The sequence below is a fragment of the Drosophila novamexicana genome, unplaced genomic scaffold (genome assembly GCF_003285875.2).
Source record: "Drosophila novamexicana strain 15010-1031.04,08,12 unplaced genomic scaffold, DnovRS2.1 tig00000308-arrow-arrow-pilon, whole genome shotgun sequence".
Lineage (NCBI taxonomy): Eukaryota > Metazoa > Arthropoda > Insecta > Diptera > Drosophilidae > Drosophila > Drosophila novamexicana.
This window is the reverse complement of record NW_020824799.1, coordinates 205,656-226,995: the sequence shown is the minus strand read 5'-3', so window position 1 is coordinate 226,995 and position 21,340 is coordinate 205,656. Positions and strand designations below refer to the sequence as shown.

General features: G+C 39.4%; 1 protein-coding gene across 3 annotated transcripts; it reads left to right on the top strand.

Moving 5' to 3' along the window:
• The first annotated feature begins 142 nt into the window (after nt 1–142).
• LOC115759509 (calcium-binding mitochondrial carrier protein Aralar1) lies at nt 143–20,853 on the top strand. Of its 3 annotated transcripts, none has more exons than XM_030700449.1 (10): nt 143–244; nt 16,812–16,964; nt 17,473–17,635; nt 17,703–17,794; nt 17,865–18,059; nt 18,128–18,351; nt 18,846–19,012; nt 19,075–19,193; nt 19,249–19,858; nt 19,922–20,853. In XM_030700449.1, exons 1-10 carry the CDS (start codon nt 179–181, stop codon nt 20,218–20,220), a joined length of 2,088 nt encoding a protein of 695 aa, XP_030556309.1. In that variant the 5' UTR covers nt 143–178; the 3' UTR covers nt 20,221–20,853. The 3 variants fall into 3 exon arrangements, with proteins under 3 accessions (XP_030556309.1, XP_030556312.1, XP_030556310.1); XM_030700452.1 differs by lacking the exon at nt 143–244 and adding an exon at nt 3,025–3,467; XM_030700450.1 differs by lacking the exon at nt 143–244 and adding an exon at nt 16,475–16,597.
• The last annotated feature ends 487 nt before the right edge of the window (nt 20,854–21,340 follow it).

The window sequence follows — 21,340 nt, the reverse complement described above, 5'->3', positions numbered from 1 at the left end:
CATTTCAAAGGGGCAAGCGTAATAATTAAACAAAATATATGAAAATCAGCTCAACGTGCTATTCAAAACTAAGTATTACACATTATTGTTCTTGTTAAGTTTTGTTTGGCGCCGGCACAGCTGCTTGGCAATACGCTACTCCCTCACCCCCCCTCAGCTAGCATCCGTTGCTGATATAATGCCAATGCTCGAATCGGCTCCAATTACTTGGATAACACAACTGAAAATCGCCCAATGTCAAGAAGTAAGTAGAGTGCGTGTTAATTAAGGCCTTCACTTAACACGAGCAACAGAAACGCACGTGTGTGTATATAGAAATAAGCCGTTAACAACTTATATATAGTAACACGCATACCCTGTTGTTCATTTTTAGAGAGTGTTTAAGAGACCGAAAGAGTATTCATTTGCCTGATATAAGCTGATAAGCGCACTTTAATCAGCTAAAAGCTCCCTAATTACATATCTGTTTTATCTGTGTGTTGTTAACACTAGAGTTGAGGCCATAGCCCTTATCCAGCCAGGGTTGCCACCTGTAAAATGAACCGCTTAACATGCCCATCCTTTGCTTTTTTAATGGCCATCAAGGAAACGAGCTAACACGGGGCACAGGAAGTACTGTGAAAGCTCCGTCAATGGACAGCTCCCTTGAGCGGACGTTATTTTGGCCGGAAGCGAAGTCTATTTGTTATCCTGTGCAAAAGCGATGGTGTCCGCTCAGGAGAGCGTCTACTGTACATCTGCCTGCTTCGGGTTCTGCTCGTCCTGGCTCGTGCCAGGACTCACGAAGGACACGAATGAGACGCCCGTCAGCTGACACAATCAGCTGCCGGCGGTCGCACGCAGCAAGAGCATTCCACATTGACATTCTGATTGCCTAACGACCTCCTGGAATGGAAGTTGTCTGCCGTGTCGTGTCGCCTCTCAGCCAGAATTGTAGCTCATTTAATATAATGAATCGCATGCAGTTCGCTTTTCATAGGCATTGTTAACGCAATCATTTTTCCCCGCCTGCACACCATAATATACATAGATACTTACGTGTTTCTAGTCTTTGTGCGCTATGCTCTTTTATTTATAATTATCCATGTTATTTTTTTAGTCTCTGGCTATTTTTATAACAGCGCCATGCGCCATTCACGTGAATTATCATGGCCGGACAATGCGGCGTATACGTAATGTGGGTATTAGTCATTGCAATCGTGCAACGCTGCACGTGCTGACAACAGCTAATTACATATATATATATATATATTTTTTTTTTTAGTATATAACAAGTTTTGTATGAAACTGTTTTAGCATTAGGTCAATGCTCAAGGTCAATGCTGACTATTAAAGCGCATTATTTCGAGAGCTATTTAATACAATGATCGCTCGTAAATTATATTATAACATTTCAGTTCGAGATTATATTATAATTATATGTAATTCGCAAACAATTTCAATCTGTGGAGCCAGCATTTTTTTTTTATTACCAAATAAATAAGTGCCTATGATTGAAAAACAGTATCCAACAGACTTCACCTGGGAACTCTCAGTCAGGGAAAAACTTCTCGGTTTTTCAAGATATGTTCTCCAAACAGTTATTGGCTTGACTATGCTCCCTACGTATAAGTTAAATCTTATCAACAATGGACTACTTAATCAAACAACTCTATTGGAAGAATCGATCAAACATAGATATCGATAATATTTCTGGGCTTCAAGATATCCTAACTCAGCAATTACGTGCTTCACTTTTTAGCACACCTGCAAAGCATTTCTAATAAAACTGCTCTATTATGCGGCTCCTATGGGCGCAAGCGTTCACTGTATATGCACCCACCCATTAAATATCAATAATTTCTTAATTATTTATTACAATTACTTTCTAGTTTTCACACATATTTCACTGGCACTTGTGAGAACTGCGACCTTGCCCTTAAAATAAAAGTACAAACGGCGCCTGCCCTTTTATATTGTCTATTTCTAAATATAGTTCTTGTCAGTTTGCCTCTGTGCCTGGTAACTCGATGCTTGAGCTGTTATTTCAGCTGCGTTTAGCTTTCAAGTAATAAATAGAAGTTTCCCAGTCTAGAAGCTGTTTTGCGGCGCAAAGCTTTGGCATCGCTTGGATTTATTGCATAAAAACTGCACCCAGGAAAGCTTTGTCATATGGCAGCCGGGGCATAAACTGCAGCTATTTCCTGCTTTAGCTAAATGTGTGTTTCCAGGGGCTCCACAGGTGGTTGTTGTTCTCTGCTCACACACAAGCTGCAATTGCTTTGATTGTGTTCGAAATTTTGCACCCTATAAGTAAACAAATTCTAAAGCTCATCCACACATTGCATATGGTTGTTGTGGACCATGAAATGCAGTCTAATACAAATACATATACAAGTACAAATTATAACAGCAATTCACACAACCACAAAAAAAAAATAATAAGTAAAAGTTGGGAGTGCACGACTAGGAGATACCCTCAATCTAATTATTACACTCATACTAGCTTTTCTACAAATACATGACTGCGCTGCTTCTGTCAGAGATCCTGAATGCCTTCGGTGCTTGTTGTCCGATCTTTATAACACTTTTTGAAGACAGCGTGCCGCTATCGATTTGTAATTATCCATGATTTAAAATAACCTTCACTAGGTGTACTTACGCTTAAGTCCAAAGCCCAAGCACTCAACGTACCTGAGATCGAAGAGCTCATATATACGAACAGGCTGAAGGGCGGACATAGCCAGATCTACTCGGCTTTTTGCGCTAATCAAGAATATATATGTCGGAAGAGCCTCCATCTGTTGCACACATTTGCACAAGCCCATTATACCCTTTTTGAAGCAATGTTTAAAGGGTATAATACTAACAAACACAACGGCATTAACGTCCCAGTCCCAGCCCCAGTCGAATGGCGCTGCCTATTTGCAGCCGCAGCTGCAGTCGACGTCGACGTCGACGTCGGCGCTGCGGCAAAATATTACTGGGAAAAGCTTTTTGTCAGTGCCTTAGATTTTGATTCAGAACGGAAAAGTGAGGCGTCGCAAACGCACGACTCAACTGGCCAGAGAAACGCAAATCGCGCGCTCACATAGATAAATTCGAACAAATTTCATATAACTATCAAAATACATAGTATAGATGAAATATATGAATAATATATGTGCCGAGGCAGAGCATTCGGAAAATTCATAGCTAACCGTGGACCTGGAAGCCCATTGCCAATATCAGCAGCAACAACTTTTGCACTCGCGGCAACAGTTGGCCAGTTGAGCGCGCGGCGTAAACAAAACTCGTCAATAAATTAGCTAAGCTACGCGATATCGCAGCAACCGATAGGAAAACAAATGTAAAAGATTCCGGGAGCCTAATTGGAATATATAACTATAATTTCGCAGAAAATCTACGTTCAAGTGATTTGGTTACAAGTGTTTCGAGAGACTTTTTCCAATTTCCATTGTGTTCATTTTAGTTTAAATATGGAAGAGGTAATGCCTTTTGTTAAATGAAAATTCTTAAACATAATTGTGATATTTATATAATATTCTATAATATCTGATACAATGTTTTATTCAAGTCTTCAAGATAGATCGCGTAAATAATTGCTTTTTTTATTATATTTTTTTGTTTGGAGTCACACTTCTCCAATTAAAATAAACAATAATTTAAAAGAGCAATTTATTAATAATAAAAGTTTGTGAATAAATTAGTTCAAATAGAGATATAACAAGTTAAAGGTTCTAGTCGGGAGCTTCCGACTAGGGGATACCCAGAACTCTCTTCTTCCAACATCAAATGCATATATATATTCTATTTTAGAAGCTATATGTCAAGCTTGGTGACTCTAGTTCTTATTATTTACCAAAATTGCCCAAAAAACAGGATATCGATATCGATTTTTATCGATTGCTTGGAAACGGAGTAAGTTATCGATAATCGCAAACAAACTCGATCTGCGCGGGAGCTAGGAGCATCTACAGCTAAAATTTCAAGTCTCTACCTCTTATAGGTTCTGAGATCCTTGCGTTCATACATACGGACGGACAGACGGACGGACGGACAAACAGACGGACATGGCTAGATCGACTCAGTTATTTATGCTGATCAAGATTATATACACTTTATGGGGTCGGAGTTGCTTCCTTCTGCCTGATACATATATTTGGCTTTCGCACAAATACAATATACCCTTATACCCATTTTTAATGGGTTCAGGGTATAAAAAGCCAAACTTCGTGAAAATCGGATGAGATGTGGCCGAGATATGGGGGTGGTAAATTTTGACCCATGTCTATATACGAATCTTGGGGTAAGATTTGGACATGAATTTCGACTAAAAAATCGGTGTTCAGATTTGAATGCCAGATTTATCTAGAGGGAAAACCATAAAGAAAAATCCAAACTTCGTGAAAATCGGGTGAGATTTGGCCAAGATATGGGGGTGGTAATTTTTGACCCATGTCTATATACGAATCTTGGGGTAAGATTTGGACATGAATTTCGACTAAAAAATCGGTGTCAAGATTTGAATGTCAGATTAATCTAGAGGGAAAACCATGAAGAAAAATCCAAACTTCGTGAAAATCAGATGAGATTTGACCGAGTTATGGGGGTGGTAAATTTTGACCCATGTCTATATACGAATCTCGGGGTAAGATTTGGACATGCATTTCGACTAAAAAATCGGTGTTCAGATTTGAATTTCAGATTAATCTAGAGGGAAAACCATGAAGAAAAATCCAAACTTCGTGAAAATCGGATGAGATTTGACCGAGTTATGGGGGTGGTAATTTTTGACCCATGGGTATATACGAATCTTGGGGTAAGATTTGGACATGAATTTCGACTAAAAAATCGGTGTTCAGATTTGAATGCCAGATTAATCTAGAGGGAAAACCATGAAGAAAAATCCAAACTTCGTAAAAATCAGATGAGATTTGACCGAGTTATGGGGGTGGTAATTTTTGACCCATGTCTATATACGAATCTTGGGGTAAGATTTGGACATGAATTTCGACTAAAAAATCGGTGTTCAGATTTGAATGCCACATTTATCTAGAGGGAAAACCATAAAGAAAAATCCAAACTTCGTGAAAATCGGGTGAGATTTGGCCAAGATATGGGGGTGGTAATTTTTGACCCATGTCTATATACGAATCTTGGGGTAAGATTTGGACATGAATTTCGACTAAAAAATCGGTGTCGAGATTTGAATGTCACATTAATCTAGAGGGAAAACCATGAAGAGAACACCAAACTTCGTGAAAATCGGATGAGATTTGGCCGAGTTATGGGGGTGGTAAATTTTGACCCATGTCTATATACGAATCTCGGGGTAAGATTTGGACATGCATTTCGACTAAAAAATCGGTGTTCAGATTTGAATGCCAGATTAATCTAGAGGGAAAACCATGAAGAAAAATCCAAGCTTCGTGAAAATCGGATGAGATTTGACCGAGTTATGGGGGTGGTAATTTTTGACCCATGTCTATATACGAATCTTGGGGTAAGATTTGGACATGAATTTCGACTAAAAAATCGGTGTTCAGATTTGAATGCCAGATTAATCTAGAGGGAAAACCATGAAGAAAAATCCAAACTTCGTGAAAATCGGATGAGATTTGACCGAGTTATGGGGGTGGTAAATTTTGACCCATGGGTATATACGAATCTTGGGGTAAGATTTGGACATGAATTTCGACAAAAAAATCGGTGTTCAGATTTGAATGCCAGATTAATCTAGAGGGAAAACCATGAAGAAAAATCCAAACTTCGTGAAAATCGGATGAGATTTGACCGAGTTATGGGGTGGTAATTTTTGACCCATGTCTATATACGAATCTTGGGGTAAGATTTGGACATGAATTTCGACTAAAAAATCGGTGTTCAGATTTGAATGCCAGATTAATCTAGAGGGAAAACCATGAAGAAAAATCCAAACTTCGTAAAAATCAGATGAGATTTGACCGAGTTCTGGGGGTGGTAATTTTTGACCCATGTCTATATACGAATCTTGGGGTAAGATTTGGACATGAATTTCGACTAAGAAATCGGTGTTCAGATTTGAATGCCAGATTTATCTAGAGGGAAAACCATGAAGAAAAATCCAAACTTCGTAAAAATCAGATGAGATGTGACCGAGTTATGGGGTGGTAATTTTTGACCCATGTCTATATACGAATCTTGGGGTAAGATTTGGACATGAATTTCGACTAAAAAATCGGTGTCGAGATTTGAATGCCACATTAATCTAGAGGGAAAACCATGAAGAGAACACCAAACTTCGTGAAAATCAGATGAGATGTGACCGAGTTATGGGGTGGTAATTTTTGACCCATGTCTATATACGAATCTTGGGGTAAGATTTGGACATGAATTTCGACTAAAAAATCGGTGTCGAGATTTGAATGCCACATTAATCTAGAGGGAAAACCATGAAGAGAACACCAAACTTCGTGAAAATCAGATGAGATTTGACCGAGTTCTGGGGGTGGTAAATTTTGACCCATGTCTATATACGAATCTCGGGGTAAGATTTGGACATGCATTTCGACTAAAAAATCGGTGTTCAGATTTGAATGCCAGATTAATCTAGAGGGAAAACCATGAAGAAACATCCAAGCTTCGTGAAAATCGGATGAGATTTGACCGAGTTATGGGGGTGGTAATTTTTGACCCATGGGTATATACGAATCTTGGGGTAAGATTTGGACATGAATTTCGACTAAAAAATCGGTGTTCAGATTTGAATGCCAGATTAATCTAGAGGGAAAACCATGAAGAAAAATCCAAACTTCGTAAAAATCAGATGAGATTTGACCGAGTTCTGGGGGTGGTAATTTTTGACCCATGTCTATATACGAATCTTGGGGTAAGATTTGGACATGAATTTCGACTAAAAAATCGGTGTTCAGATTTGAATGCCAGATTTATCTAGAGGGAAAACCATAAAGAAAAATCCAAACTTCGTAAAAATCAGATGAGATTTGACCGAGTTATGGGGGTGGTAATTTTTGACCCATGTCTATATACGAATCTTGGGGTAAGATTTGGACATGAATTTCGACTAAAAAATCGGTGTTCAGATTTGAATGCCACATTTATCTAGAGGGAAAACCATAAAGAAAAATCCAAACTTCGTGAAAATCGGATGAGATTTGACCGAGTTATGGGGGTGGTAATTTTTGACCCATGTCTATATACGAATCTTGGGGTAAGATTTGGACATGAATTTCGACTAAAAAATCGGTGTTCAGATTTGAATGCCACATTTATCTAGAGGGAAAACCATAAAGAAAAATCCAAACTTCGTGAAAATCGGGTGAGATTTGGCTAAGATATGGGGGTGGTAATTTTTGACCCATGTCTATATACGAATCTTGGGGTAAGATTTGGACATGAATTTCGACTAAAAAATCGGTGTCAAGATTTGAATGCCACATTAATCTAGAGGGAAAACCATGAAGAGAACACCAAACTTCGTGAAAATCGGGTGAGATTTGGCCGAGTTATGGGGTGGTAAATTTTGACCCATGTCTATATACGAATCTTGGGGTAAGATTTGGACATGAATTTCGACTAAAAAATCGGTGTTCAGATTTGAATGCCAGATTAATCTAGAGGGAAAACCATGAAGAAAAATCCAAACTTCGTAAAAATCAGATGAGATTTGACCGAGTTATGGGGGTGGTAATTTTTGACCCATGTCTATATACGAATCTTGGGGTAAGATTTGGACATGAATTTCGACTAAAAAATCGGTGTTCAGATTTGAATGCCACATTTATCTAGAGGGAAAACCATAAAGAAAAATCCAAACTTCGTAAAAATCAGATGAGATTTGACCGAGTTATGGGGGTGGTAATTTTTGACCCATGTCTATATACGAATCTTGGGGTAAGATTTGGACATGAATTTCGACTAAAAAATCGGTGTTCAGATTTGAATGCCACATTTATCTAGAGGGAAAACCATAAAGAAAAATCCAAACTTCGTGAAAATCGGATGAGATTTGACCGAGTTATGGGGGTGGTAATTTTTGACCCATGTCTATATACGAATCTTGGGGTAAGATTTGGACATGAATTTCGACTAAAAAATCGGTGTTCAGATTTGAATGCCACATTTATCTAGAGGGAAAACCATAAAGAAAAATCCAAACTTCGTGAAAATCGGGTGAGATTTGGCTAAGATATGGGGGTGGTAATTTTTGACCCATGTCTATATACGAATCTTGGGGTAAGATTTGGACATGAATTTCGACTAAAAAATCGGTGTCAAGATTTGAATGCCACATTAATCTAGAGGGAAAACCATGAAGAGAACACCAAACTTCGTGAAAATCGGATGAGATTTGGCCGAGTTATGGGGTGGTAAATTTTGACCCATGTCTATATACGAATCTTGGGGTAAGATTTGGACATGAATTTCGACTAAAAAATCGGTGTTCAGATTTGAATGCCAGATTAATCTAGAGGGAAAACCATGAAGAAAAATCCAAACTTCGTGAAAATCGGGTGAGATTTGGCCAAGATATGGGGGTGGTAATTTTTGAGGTATGGGTATATACGAATCTTGGGGTAAGATTTGGACATGAATTTCGACTAAGAAATCGGTGTTCAGATTTGAATGCCAGATTAATCTAGAGGGAAAACCATGAAGAAAAATCCAAACTTCGTAAAAATCAGATGAGATTTGACCGAGTTATGGGGGTGGTAATTTTTGACCCATGTCTATATACGAATCTTGGGGTAAGATTTGGACATGAATTTCGACTAAAAAATCGGTGTTCAGATTTGAATGCCACATTTATCTAGAGGGAAAACCATAAAGAAAAATCCAAACTTCGTGAAAATCGGGTGAGATTCGGCCAAGATATGGGGGTGGTAATTTTTGACCCATGTCTATATACGAATCTTGGGGTAAGATTTGGACATGAATTTCGACTAAAAAATCGGTGTCAAGATTTGAATGCCGCATTAATCTAGAGGGAAAACCATGAAGAGAACACCAAACTTCGTGAAAATCGGATGAGATTTGGCCGAGTTATGGGGGTGGTAAATTTTGACCCATGTCTATATACGAATCTTGGGGTAAGATTTGGACATGAATTTCGACTAAAAAATCGGTGTTCAGATTTGAATGCCACATTTATCTAGAGGGAAAACCATAAAGAAAAATCCAAACTTCGTGAAAATCGGGTGAGATTTGGCCAAGATATGGGGGTGGTAATTTTTGACCCATGTCTATATACGAATCTTGGGGTAAGATTTGGACATGAATTTCGACTAAAAAATCGGTGTCAAGATTTGAATGCCACATTAATCTAGAGGGAAAACCATGAAGAGAACACCAAACTTCGTGAAAATCGGATGAGATTTGGCCGAGTTATGGGGGTGGTAAATTTTGACCCATGTCTATATACGAATCTTGGGGTAAGATTTGGACATGAATTTCGACTAAAAAATCGGTGTTCAGATTTGAATGCCACATTTATCTAGAGGGAAAACCATAAAGAAAAATCCAAACTTCGTGAAAATCGGGTGAGATTTGGCCAAGATATGGGGGTGGTAATTTTTGACCCATGTCTATATACGAATCTTGGGGTAAGATTTGGACATGAATTTCGACTAAAAAATCGGTGTCAAGATTTGAATGCCACATTAATCTAGAGGGAAAACCATGAAGAGAACACCAAACTTCGTGAAAATCGGATGAGATTTGGCCGAGTTATGGGGGTGGTAAATTTTGACCCATGTCTATATACGAATCTTGGGGTAAGATTTGGACATGAATTTCGACTAAAAAATCGGTGTTCAGATTTGAATGCCACATTTATCTAGAGGGAAAACCATAAAGAAAAATCCAAACTTCGTGAAAATCGGGTGAGATTTGGCTAAGATATGGGGGTGGTAATTTTTTACCCATGTCTATATACGAATCTTGGGGTAAGATTTGGACATGAATTTCGACTAAAAAATCGGTGTCAAGATTTGAATGCCACATTAATCTAGAGGGAAAACCATGAAGAGAACACCAAACTTCGTGAAAATCGGATGAGATTTGGCCGAGTTATGGGGTGGTAAATTTTGACCCATGTCTATATACGAATCTTGGGGTAAGATTTGGACATGAATTTCGACTAAAAAATCGGTGTTCAGATTTGAATGCCAGATTAATCTAGAGGGAAAACCATGAAGAAAAATCCAAACTTCGTGAAAATCGGGTGAGATTTGGCCAAGATATGGGGGTGGTAATTTTTGAGGTATGGGTATATACGAATCTTGGGGTAAGATTTGGACATGAATTTCGACTAAGAAATCGGTGTTCAGATTTGAATGCCAGATTAATCTAGAGGGAAAACCATGAAGAAAAATCCAAACTTCGTAAAAATCAGATGAGATTTGACCGAGTTATGGGGGTGGTAATTTTTGACCCATGTCTATATACGAATCTTGGGGTAAGATTTGGACATGAATTTCGACTAAAAAATCGGTGTTCAGATTTGAATGCCACATTTATCTAGAGGGAAAACCATAAAGAAAAATCCAAACTTCGTGAAAATCGGGTGAGATTTGGCCAAGATATGGGGGTGGTAATTTTTGACCCATGTCTATATACGAATCTTGGGGTAAGATTTGGACATGAATTTCGACTAAAAAATCGGTGTCAAGATTTGAATGCCACATTAATCTAGAGGGAAAACCATGAAGAGAACACCAAACTTCGTGAAAATCGGATGAGATTTGGCCGAGTTATGGGGGTGGTAAATTTTGACCCATGTCTATATACGAATCTTGGGGTAAGATTTGGACATGAATTTCGACTAAAAAATCGGTGTTCAGATTTGAATGCCACATTTATCTAGAGGGAAAACCATAAAGAAAAATCCAAACTTCGTGAAAATCGGGTGAGATTTGGCCAAGATATGGGGGTGGTAATTTTTGACCCATGTCTATATACGAATCTTGGGGTAAGATTTGGACATGAATTTCGACTAAAAAATCGGTGTCAAGATTTGAATGCCACATTAATCTAGAGGGAAAACCATGAAGAGAACACCAAACTTCGTGAAAATCGGATGAGATTTGGCCGAGTTATGGGGGTGGTAAATTTTGACCCATGTCTATATACGAATCTTGGGGTAAGATTTGGACATGAATTTCGACTAAAAAATCGGTGTTCAGATTTGAATGCCACATTTATCTAGAGGGAAAACCATAAAGAAAAATCCAAACTTCGTGAAAATCGGGTGAGATTTGGCCAAGATATGGGGGTGGTAATTTTTGACCCATGTCTATATACGAATCTTGGGGTAAGATTTGGACATGAATTTCGACTAAAAAATCGGTGTCAAGATTTGAATGCCACATTAATCTAGAGGGAAAACCATGAAGAGAACACCAAACTTCGTGAAAATCGGATGAGATTTGGCCGAGTTATGGGGGTGGTAAATTTTGACCCATGTCTATATACGAATCTTGGGGTAAGATTTGGACATGAATTTCGACTAAAAAATCGGTGTTCAGATTTGAATGCCAGATTAATCTAGAGGGAAAACCATGAAGAAAAATCCAAACTTCGTGAAAATCGGATGAGATTTGACCGAGTTATGGGGGTGGTAATTTTTGACCCATGGGTATATACGAATCTTGGGGTAAGATTTGGACATGAATTTCGACTAAAAAATCGGTGTTCAGATTTGAATGCCAGATTAATCTAGAGGGAAAACCATGAAGAAAAATCCAAACTTCGTGAAAATCGGGTGAGATTTGGCCAAGATATGGGGGTGGTAATTTTTGACCCATGTCTATATACGAATCTTGGGGTAAGATTTGGACATGAATTTCGACTAAGAAATCGGTGTTCAGATTTGAATGCCAGATTAATCTAGAGGGAAAACCATGAAGAAAAATCCAAACTTCGTGAAAATCGGGTGAGATTTGGCCAAGATATGGGGGTGGTAATTTTTGACCCATGGGTATATACGAATCTTGGGGTAAGATTTGGACATGAATTTCGACTAAAAAATCGGTGTCAAGATTTGAATGCCACATTAATCTAGAGGGAAAACCATGAAGAGAACACCAAACTTCATGAAAATCGGATGAGATTTGGCCGAGTTATGGGGGTGGTAAATTTTGACCCATGTCTATATACGAATCTCGGGGTAAGATTTGGACATGCATTTCGACTAAAAAATCGGTGTTCAGATTTGAATGCCAGATTAATCTAGAGGGAAAACCATGAAGAAAAATCCAAACTTCGTGAAAATCGGATGAGATTTGACCGAGTTATGGGGGTGGTAATTTTTGACCCATGGGTATATACGAATCTTGGGGTAAGATTTGGACATGAATTTCGACTAAAAAATCGGTGTTCAGATTTGAATGCCAGATTAATCTAGAGGGAAAACCATGAAGAAAAATCCAAACTTCGTAAAAATCAGATGAGATTTGACCGAGTTATGGGGGTGGTAATTTTTGACCCATGGGTATATACGAATCTTGGGGTAAGATTTGGACATGAATTTCGACAAAAAAATCGGTGTTCAGATTTGAATGCCAGATTAATCTAGAGGGAAAACCATGAAGAAAAATCCAAACTTCGTGAAAATCGGATGAGATTTGGCCGAGTTATGGGGGTGGTACATTTTGACCCATGTCTATATACGAATCTTGGGGTAAGATTTGGACATGAATTTCGACTAAGAAATCGGTGTTCAGATTTGAATGCCAGATTAATCTAGAGGGAAACCCATAAAGAAAAAGCCAAACTTCGTGAAAATTGGATGAGATTTGACCGAGTTATGGGGGTGGTAATTTTTGACCCATGTCTATATACGAATCTTGGGGTAAGATTTGAAATCGGTGTCGAGATTTCAATGCCAGATTAATCTAGAGGGTAAGCCATGAAGAAAAATTCTATATCATATATATATTCTATTATAAAAGCCATATGTCAAGTTTGGTGACTCTAGCTCTTATTATTTACCAAAATTGCCCAAAAAACAGGATATCGATATCGATTTTTATCGATTGCTTGGAAAGGGAGTAAGAGATTATCGGAAACAAACTCGATCTGCGCGGGAACTAGGAGCATCTACATCTAAAATTTCAAGTCTCTAGCTCTTATAGGTTTTGAGATCCTTGCGTTCATACATACGGATGGACGGACGGACAGACAGACGGACATGGCTAGATCGACTCAGCTATTTATGCTGATCAAGAATATATATACTTTATGGGGTCCTTCTGCCTGTTACATATATTTGGACTTCGCACAAATACAATATACCCTTATACCCATTTTTAATGAGTTCAGGGTATAAAAAGCAACAGCTGTCAGTGAACTATCATATGTTTTTCTTATACAACAGATAAAAGTATATATAAAAATAAACTCAGCCAAAGACTCGAGTCAATTAAAACTACAAATTAAATTGCTTTATTTTGAATAGAAAAACGATTAGATTATTGACCTACGGATTTGTATATATAATATATAACTTATCATCTTTCAGCCATGAAAACTTTGAGATACCTTATAAAAGTGTTTTATCAATCAAGGAAATATTTCAGATGTTCCAAAAGCTTTGACAGACAACTGCGAGTGCCTGTCAATATTATGAATGCGCATAGGCACTCTTCGTATATGTAAAGAAAAGAGACACAGCCAAATTATAAATGAAAATTCACATACATATGATCTATAAGAAAAAAGCTCGACAGAATATCATATGTTCATTTGGCGGCCGTCTCTCAGTCTCCATTCGAATGTCAAATGACAGCAAAATCACCTTCAGGCAAAAGCTGAATTATCTCAACACTATCTCAATTTTCACTGGAGGCAGTTTTGTTGTGTTTTTATTTTATTTTTTTATTTTTTATTTCTCATTGCAATGTGCCGTTTTATTTATTTATATAAACGGGGTCTTAAAATGCGTAAGCTGAATATCAGAGAGTCGGAATCATGTTCTAACATGTGCGGCCCAATTCTCGCAGTAACTCTTGTCTATTTTCCTGCTCGATTTTCTTTTCTCTGTGCAAAATTTCTCTCAATACATAACTCTCTCTTGGTTTATTTCCACTGTTGTGCTTATTATATTTTCGCGTAATCGTCAATTAGCTGTCTGACCGCCCTAGCGTATACGTAATCAGACATTTTAACATGAAAATACATATACTCGTATTCATGCTAATGATATTGACTGTTACTGAATTACTAACAATTGCCAAGCTACACAGTGAAAGCAATTAATAATGTATCTACTGTTAACATGAAGCTTAACATACGCCTTAACATGAGTGTTAACATGAACCCTAACATGAACCTTAACATGAACCCTGACTTCGATTAAAGAAAATCAAACTAATGTTTGGTGAAAGTTAACTAAACTTTAACATGATTATGTTAGCTTAGTAGTAGATTACTTAAAGTTAACATAAGCTTTGACATAAACCCGAACCTGAACTTTGACTTCATTATGCCCTTAACTCAACTTAAGATGATTTAGTCTATTTGATTTGCACAAGCCTAGCAAACTTTTTGTTACCATCATACTACCCCAACTACTACTGCATGTGGCAGCTCGACTTTTTCCGCTAGTCTGGACTGTGGCAGGTGGCGTTAATGAACAGACGGTTTGACCTTGACAGGAATTGAAAAACTTTTGCAATGTTTTTTGATTGTCAGGTGCACACAATTTGCATAGAGACGCGAATACATATACGAAACGTGAGACAGTAACACGTGCCGCCTGCTGGAGGTGAGTCCCTCGTGCAGCCTCTGCCCCGATTCGACCGCCGAATTGGCAGCGCAACAGCCACAAACAGCAAGCAGAAGCAGAAGCCTGCAGACAAACGACCTCATTATAGTTCTCAATAAAACACACACAAACAACACCAAACAGCCAAAAGCAGACGCGGCATGCAAATACTCGCCCTGCCACACGCGGCATATGTGCCGCCTTACCGCCTTTTTGGCGCTGCATGCAAGAGCTTGCTCTCAAGTGTGTGTGTGTGTGTGTGTGTGTGTGTGCGTGTGTGTGTGCGTGTGTGTGTTTGTTCATCGTACTTAAAGTTCATTGTGGGATTGTGTGGGTTTTTTGTGCTTGGCATAACAGCTGGAAATGCATTTCCTTTTGATTATTCAAGCGCTAAGCTCTCACATTTGATTATGTTGTTGCTGTTGCTTTTAGCAAGTGGATTATCCGGGACTTTGTGCTACCTGTAAGCTTAGCCTAGAGAAGATGAAAATAAAGTTAATTACATTTATTTAGTTTCAAATATAAATACAGGGGCTGGCATCGGTAGCTTTCTTTATTCCGTTTAAAGTACTTAAAATTTCATTTGCATTTGACATATCTCAGCCCTTATCTGATTCAGTGCATCTTATTAGACTTTCGTATATTCCTAATTTGATCAAATTTCAACTAACTCAACTTTATAGCGACATTCGAAAACTCCTAGATCTAACATGGTATACTAATTCATGCATGATATTATTCAAATTAGGATATTTCCCCACCTCAAACATTTACAAATAAGACAAGAAAAGTAACAAGGTGTTCATTTTTTTTGCGCTGACAGTAATTTCCTAAATAATCGCATTCTCTCAGAGTCTCTATACTATTTCGAGCCCAACTTTACGATATATAATTAATTTTATAATGCCACAAAATTTCCTCAGTGTGTGACATATTTAATTATACAATTGATGTGCTCTCAGGTAGTGCATACGCTGACTAATAACTAAAGTTAATTACTAAACTATTTTTGTCCAGATTGATATATATTCATAGAATAAAACCGAAGCACATTACATCAAGTGCGCCCCTGCACAAATAATCAAACAGCTGATAAGCCCTGAAATCAATACAGTACTCAAATAAATGGGTTTTCTGTTGACTTCAGAGCAATAAATTGTTTTTGTTATTGCTTTTCGCTGCTATATCACCTGCATATACATGCAAATGTTGTCTTGCCATGTAAACAATGCTCTCTGAGTACGAGAGAGAATCGCATGATAATTGTATTACGTCAATGGATTAATTGATAAATGTAACCAACCGACTTTAAAGCGATGTCGGACTTGTTGTCGGAATTGCTTGCAGCAGCTTTGACTCTCGTTGGCAGTGTGAAAAATAAAAAACAAAACGAATAATAATAAGCATAATAAAAGTGTTAATATTTATGGGTTTTGCCCTTGCAAATTTGAAAATTGTTTGCAAACAAACCATAAAAATTGCCTTGTTTATGATGTCAACAAGTGAGCGAAAATGCCAAAGAGCAGAATCAATAAGAGCGAGACAATTTAAGAGCACCAGATCGTAGCTAGCTCCCCTTTTAAGCAAACGATAAAAAGAAACCAAGCAAAGAGAATTGGCGCGCACTCTCAACAAGTTTTTTTCGTTGTTGTTTTTTTTTTTTGCCATAGAATAGAATGCGAGCGAGGCATTTTGGGCAGTCACAGTTGGGCAACGGGCTCGATTCAGTTCAGTTTGGATCGGTCACAAGTTGATGAGCTAATTAATGCCAGCATACGCTTGGGCATTAAGAACAAACACTAGTGTTGAAAAATAATTACAAATATCAACAAAATGCCAATTGCCGCGACTGTGAGTTGACTTTTACAGAGAACAGACACTCACACACACACACGCACACACATTGTGTTTGTGCATATATGACACGTGTTGCTTCTGTTTGCCATTTGAAAAGAGAGAGAGAGAGAGAGAGTGCGCGAGTCGTATTGGTTGTGTGTATGTGTGTGTGAGTTTGTTTGTGGCTGTGTGCGCTTTTTGATCTCTTTATCTATTTGGTTTCTTGCAGACTCCCTCGCTGCTGAAACGCGCCGGCACTGATAAATTGCGCGAAGTCTTCCTGAAGTACGCCTCACTGCAAAAGGATGGCGAGCAGTACATGACCAGCGAGGATTTTGTGCGCAAGTTTCTCGGCCTGTTCACAGAGACAGCGTTCAATGATGTAAGTGGCAACAACAACAACAACAACAACATTGTGTCAAACAAAACCCGTGTCATAGACAACAGCGCATCGTTCGTTGGGTCATTGCAAGGTTATAGACAGTTGCTGTGTGATAAGCAATCAACGGCAACAACAACGCGGTCCAGCTGTTATCAGCTATCAGCACTGATGCGATAACGTTTACCTGTGCCAGAAGAAGACAAATCTGTGTGCCATTTATCCCAAAGAGAAAGAGAACTGATTCATAGTGCACTCGTTCCGCACTCGCAATCACTTGTCAACCTCGTGCTAAATTGTCTGTCGACGTCACAGCATTTAAATTGGCGGCTCGTTATCAATTGTTTGGCTGGTCGCTGCTGAAGAATTGATTTCCAGGTGCGGCTAGGCCGAAGTCTGTGGATTGTACTTTTCCTTACATTCGAATTTGTGATAAAGTCTTTTTATAGCTAATCGCCAATTAGGCAACGGTCAAATGGGCTCGATTAAACATTGAACCTTGTTTTTCCAGGAATCGGTGCGTCTGCTCGCCGGCATTGCGGATACGAGCAAAGATGGCCTCATATCATTCTCGGAGTTTCAGGCATTCGAGGGCTTACTCTGCGCCCCCGATGCTCTCTACAGAACTGCCTTTCAGCTGTTTGACCGCCAGGGCAATGGCTCTGTTTCATATGGTTAATATTATCATATAGACGAGCTCTGTTAACGTGATTATCTAACTGGTTTTGTTTTTGCTCTCAGCTGATTTCGCTGATGTCGTACAAAAGACGGAACTGCACTCAAAGATACCTTTTAGCTTAGATGGCACATTTATCAAACGCTACTTTGGCGAGGTAAGTCAATGGATCATTTCATCTTTACTTCAATTACAGATTCAAGCGTTTTCCTATGCTTTTACTGTAGAAGAAGCAACGACTTATCAACTATGCTGAATTTACGCAACTGCTGCACGATTTTCACGAGGAGCACGCAATGGAGGCATTCCGAAGCAAAGATCCAGCTGGCACTGGATTTATATCCCCCCTAGATTTTCAGGATATTATTGTCAAGGTTAAGCGGCATTTACTCACGGCCGATGTCAAGGATAACTTGGTGGCGGTAAGTGCATGGCAACTGATCTATACATATATATTTACATATACCTAATGATATTTTCAATTTCACAGGTCACTGAGGGTCACAGAGTTAGCTTTCCATATTTCATAGCATTTACCTCGCTGCTCAACAACATGGAACTGATCAAGCAAGTCTATCTACATGCCACCAAGGGCAGTCGCACCGAGATGGTCACCAAGGATGAACTGCTCTATGCGGCGCAGACCATGAGCCAGATAACGCCACTGGAAATTGACATATTGTTTCAGTTGACCGGCGCTGTAAATCAGCCGGGGTAAGTGTCCTTGGCCATAGATCCTCCATAGATTCCTTCAACAAGAACAACAGCGAAAACATTTCCATTTGAGGTCACAACAAAGTCACATCCTTGTGTTTGTCTCTCCGTGTGTATTAACTGTTGGAATTTTGTATATTTTTTCTCTCTCTTTCTCTTTCCCTGCTCTCTCTATCGCACTCATAACAAACCAAATTGCATACCAAATTGTTGACTTAATTGTATTTACCACAATGTTTGTAGCTGGTGGAAACGCAAAACGATTTCTCCAAGTAGGCAAGTGTTGTTGTCCTTACAAAAAAAAAAACACCTTATTTTGACATGGTATTCCCAATCCTTACAAAAACAAAAAAAAAAAACAAAAAACGATACCAAAATTCCCGATCGCCATGCATCGCCCCTTCGGTGTGTTTTCGTTTAAGATAGCTATGTGTGGGTATCTACGCATCCCGAACCTTCGACTAACCACATGCCCAAATCGTTTGTCCCAACAGCCGCATCGACTACAGCGATCTGAGCAACATTGCGCCCGAGCATTATACGAAGCATATTACTCACCGCCTGGCCGAGATCAAGGCTGTCGACAGTCCCAATGACAGATCGGCCTTAATTCAAATGCTGGAGGCCACCTATCGCTTTACCCTGGCCTCCTTTGCGGGCGGTAAGTCCACAGTTCCTCAGATTATCTACCCTGGTAACTCAACTATGCACTCTCTTCTTTAGCTACTGGCGCCACGGTGGTCTATCCCATTGATCTTGTCAAGACACGCATGCAGAATCAACGCACTGGCTCCATGATTGGTGAGATTGCTTATAGAAACTCCTGGGACTGTTTCAAGAAGGTAAGCCAAAAAACTAAAACGTATACCTGATCGCAATCAATCTTTTCTGCGCCAGGTCATTCGCCACGAAGGCATCCTCGGTCTTTATCGCGGCCTGCTGCCCCAGCTGATGGGCGTCGCCCCTGAGAAGGCCATCAAGCTGACGGTCAATGACTTTGTGCGCGACAATTTGACAGATAAGCGTGGCAACATTCCCGTCTGGGCCGAGGTGGTTGCCGGCGGCTGTGGTGGTTGTGCACAGGTCATCTTTACCAATCCGTTGGAGATTGTCAAGATTAGGCTACAGGTGGCTGGCGAAATCGCCGGTGGCTCCAAGATAAGTGCCCTGTCCGTTGTTCGCGAGCTGGGCTTCCTTGGACTATATAAGGGCGCACGGGCGTGTCTGCTGCGCGATGTAAACTTCTCGGCCATTTACTTTCCGACCTATGCGCACACCAAGGCGGCGCTGGCCGACAAGGATGGCTACAATCATCCGCTATCGTTGCTGGCCGCAGGCGCCATTGCCGGCGTGCCCGCTGCCTCGCTGGTGACGCCCGCCGATGTGATCAAGACGCGTCTGCAGGTCGCTGCTCGCACGGGACAGACCACGTACACGGGTGTTTGGGATGCCACCAAGAAGATTATGGCCGAGGAGGGCCCACGTGCCTTCTGGAAGGGCACAGCCGGTGAGTAGCCAAAAAACAACTAGTACCTGTTGCCCACTTTATCTCCGAATCTTTCTTGTTTAGCTCGCGTCTGCCGCTCCTCGCCCCAATTTGGTGTCACCTTGGTTACCTACGAGCTTCTGCAGCGTCTCTTCTACGTGGACTTTGGCGGCAATCAGCCCAAGGGCTCCCAAGGCACCAAGCCCGGTCTGCCACTGACCGGCACGCTGAGCGGCCTGCAGCCCAAGCCCGATCACATTGGCGGCTACCATGCGGCCGTGCCGCTGCTGACGGGCATCGAGTCCAAATTTGGACTCTATCTGCCTCGTTTTGGGCGTGGCGCTGCCGCTTCTGCCACGGCGGGTACCGCGACGGGCTCATGATTATATTGGCGGCATCGCCTGCCATGCACAAGCTAGTTGGTCAGTTGTAGCCATAGAAATACCATACATATATATAAATCTGTATATGTATAGCCAGAAAGTTAATGTCGGTATAGATCAGTTATAGAGTATATGTCTATTTTTTGCTAGGATGCGTTTATTCCTATACAACTACAATCAGTCGAGGATGCATCTGGTCTATTCTAGAGTAATCTTTTCACACCATCAACAGGTTTTAAAAGCAAACTTTGGAAATATATATTAATAGAAATGTACATGTATGTATATATGATACTATAGCAGACATTTATGGCACACAATTGAAAGCAACTGTTTTATCTGCACAGGAAACGAGCATATATTTATATATAATAGAAAATGATACTGTAACTGTTTTTTGTAAAACTTTTTTAACTAGATGCATAGTTTAAAGTTTAAAGCGTAACGAAAACAAAGGAAATCACTGAACGTCTACTTTTTGCACTCAATGAACTATTTAAGCGTAAAATCTTTTTATTTTAGTACGAATTTGTTCAACAGTTACAATGCAAAAATGCAAAAATGCAATGAATTACCTCTTAGCTAATAAATGTAAAACTGAATATAATTAAAATATGTACAAAAATTGAAACAACAAACTAGATTCCTACGGAATGACATGTGAAAATGTGAAATGGATATTTACTTGAAAATCGAGCAGGATTGATTCTTTTCATGCTCTTAAAGTGGGTTAAATAATTCTAATTTGCAAAGTCCTAATTAAATAATTACTTAATGAACAGTATGATGCACAAATGGAGACAAATCTAAATCTAATCCGTCTGCCTTTTACAACTAACTAGAATTTCGGACCTTCAAAGCTATCTTGAGGAAACTTAATATGTTTCTTCAGTTTGCTGGAGGCAGTGTCCATGCTGTGCTTAGCTGGATTCGCCACAATTTCTAATAAGTGTTATGGCCAAAAAACTTATAAATATCTTCCCAATTTCGCGAATGAGATTAGGCCGGACGAACTCATTATATAACTCTCAAGTGGTGAATCGGACAGCTGATTTTTTTAGCTGATTCTCATTTTAAATACCTGAGACTAGTTTCTTTTAAAGTTGATCAGCATATCCTT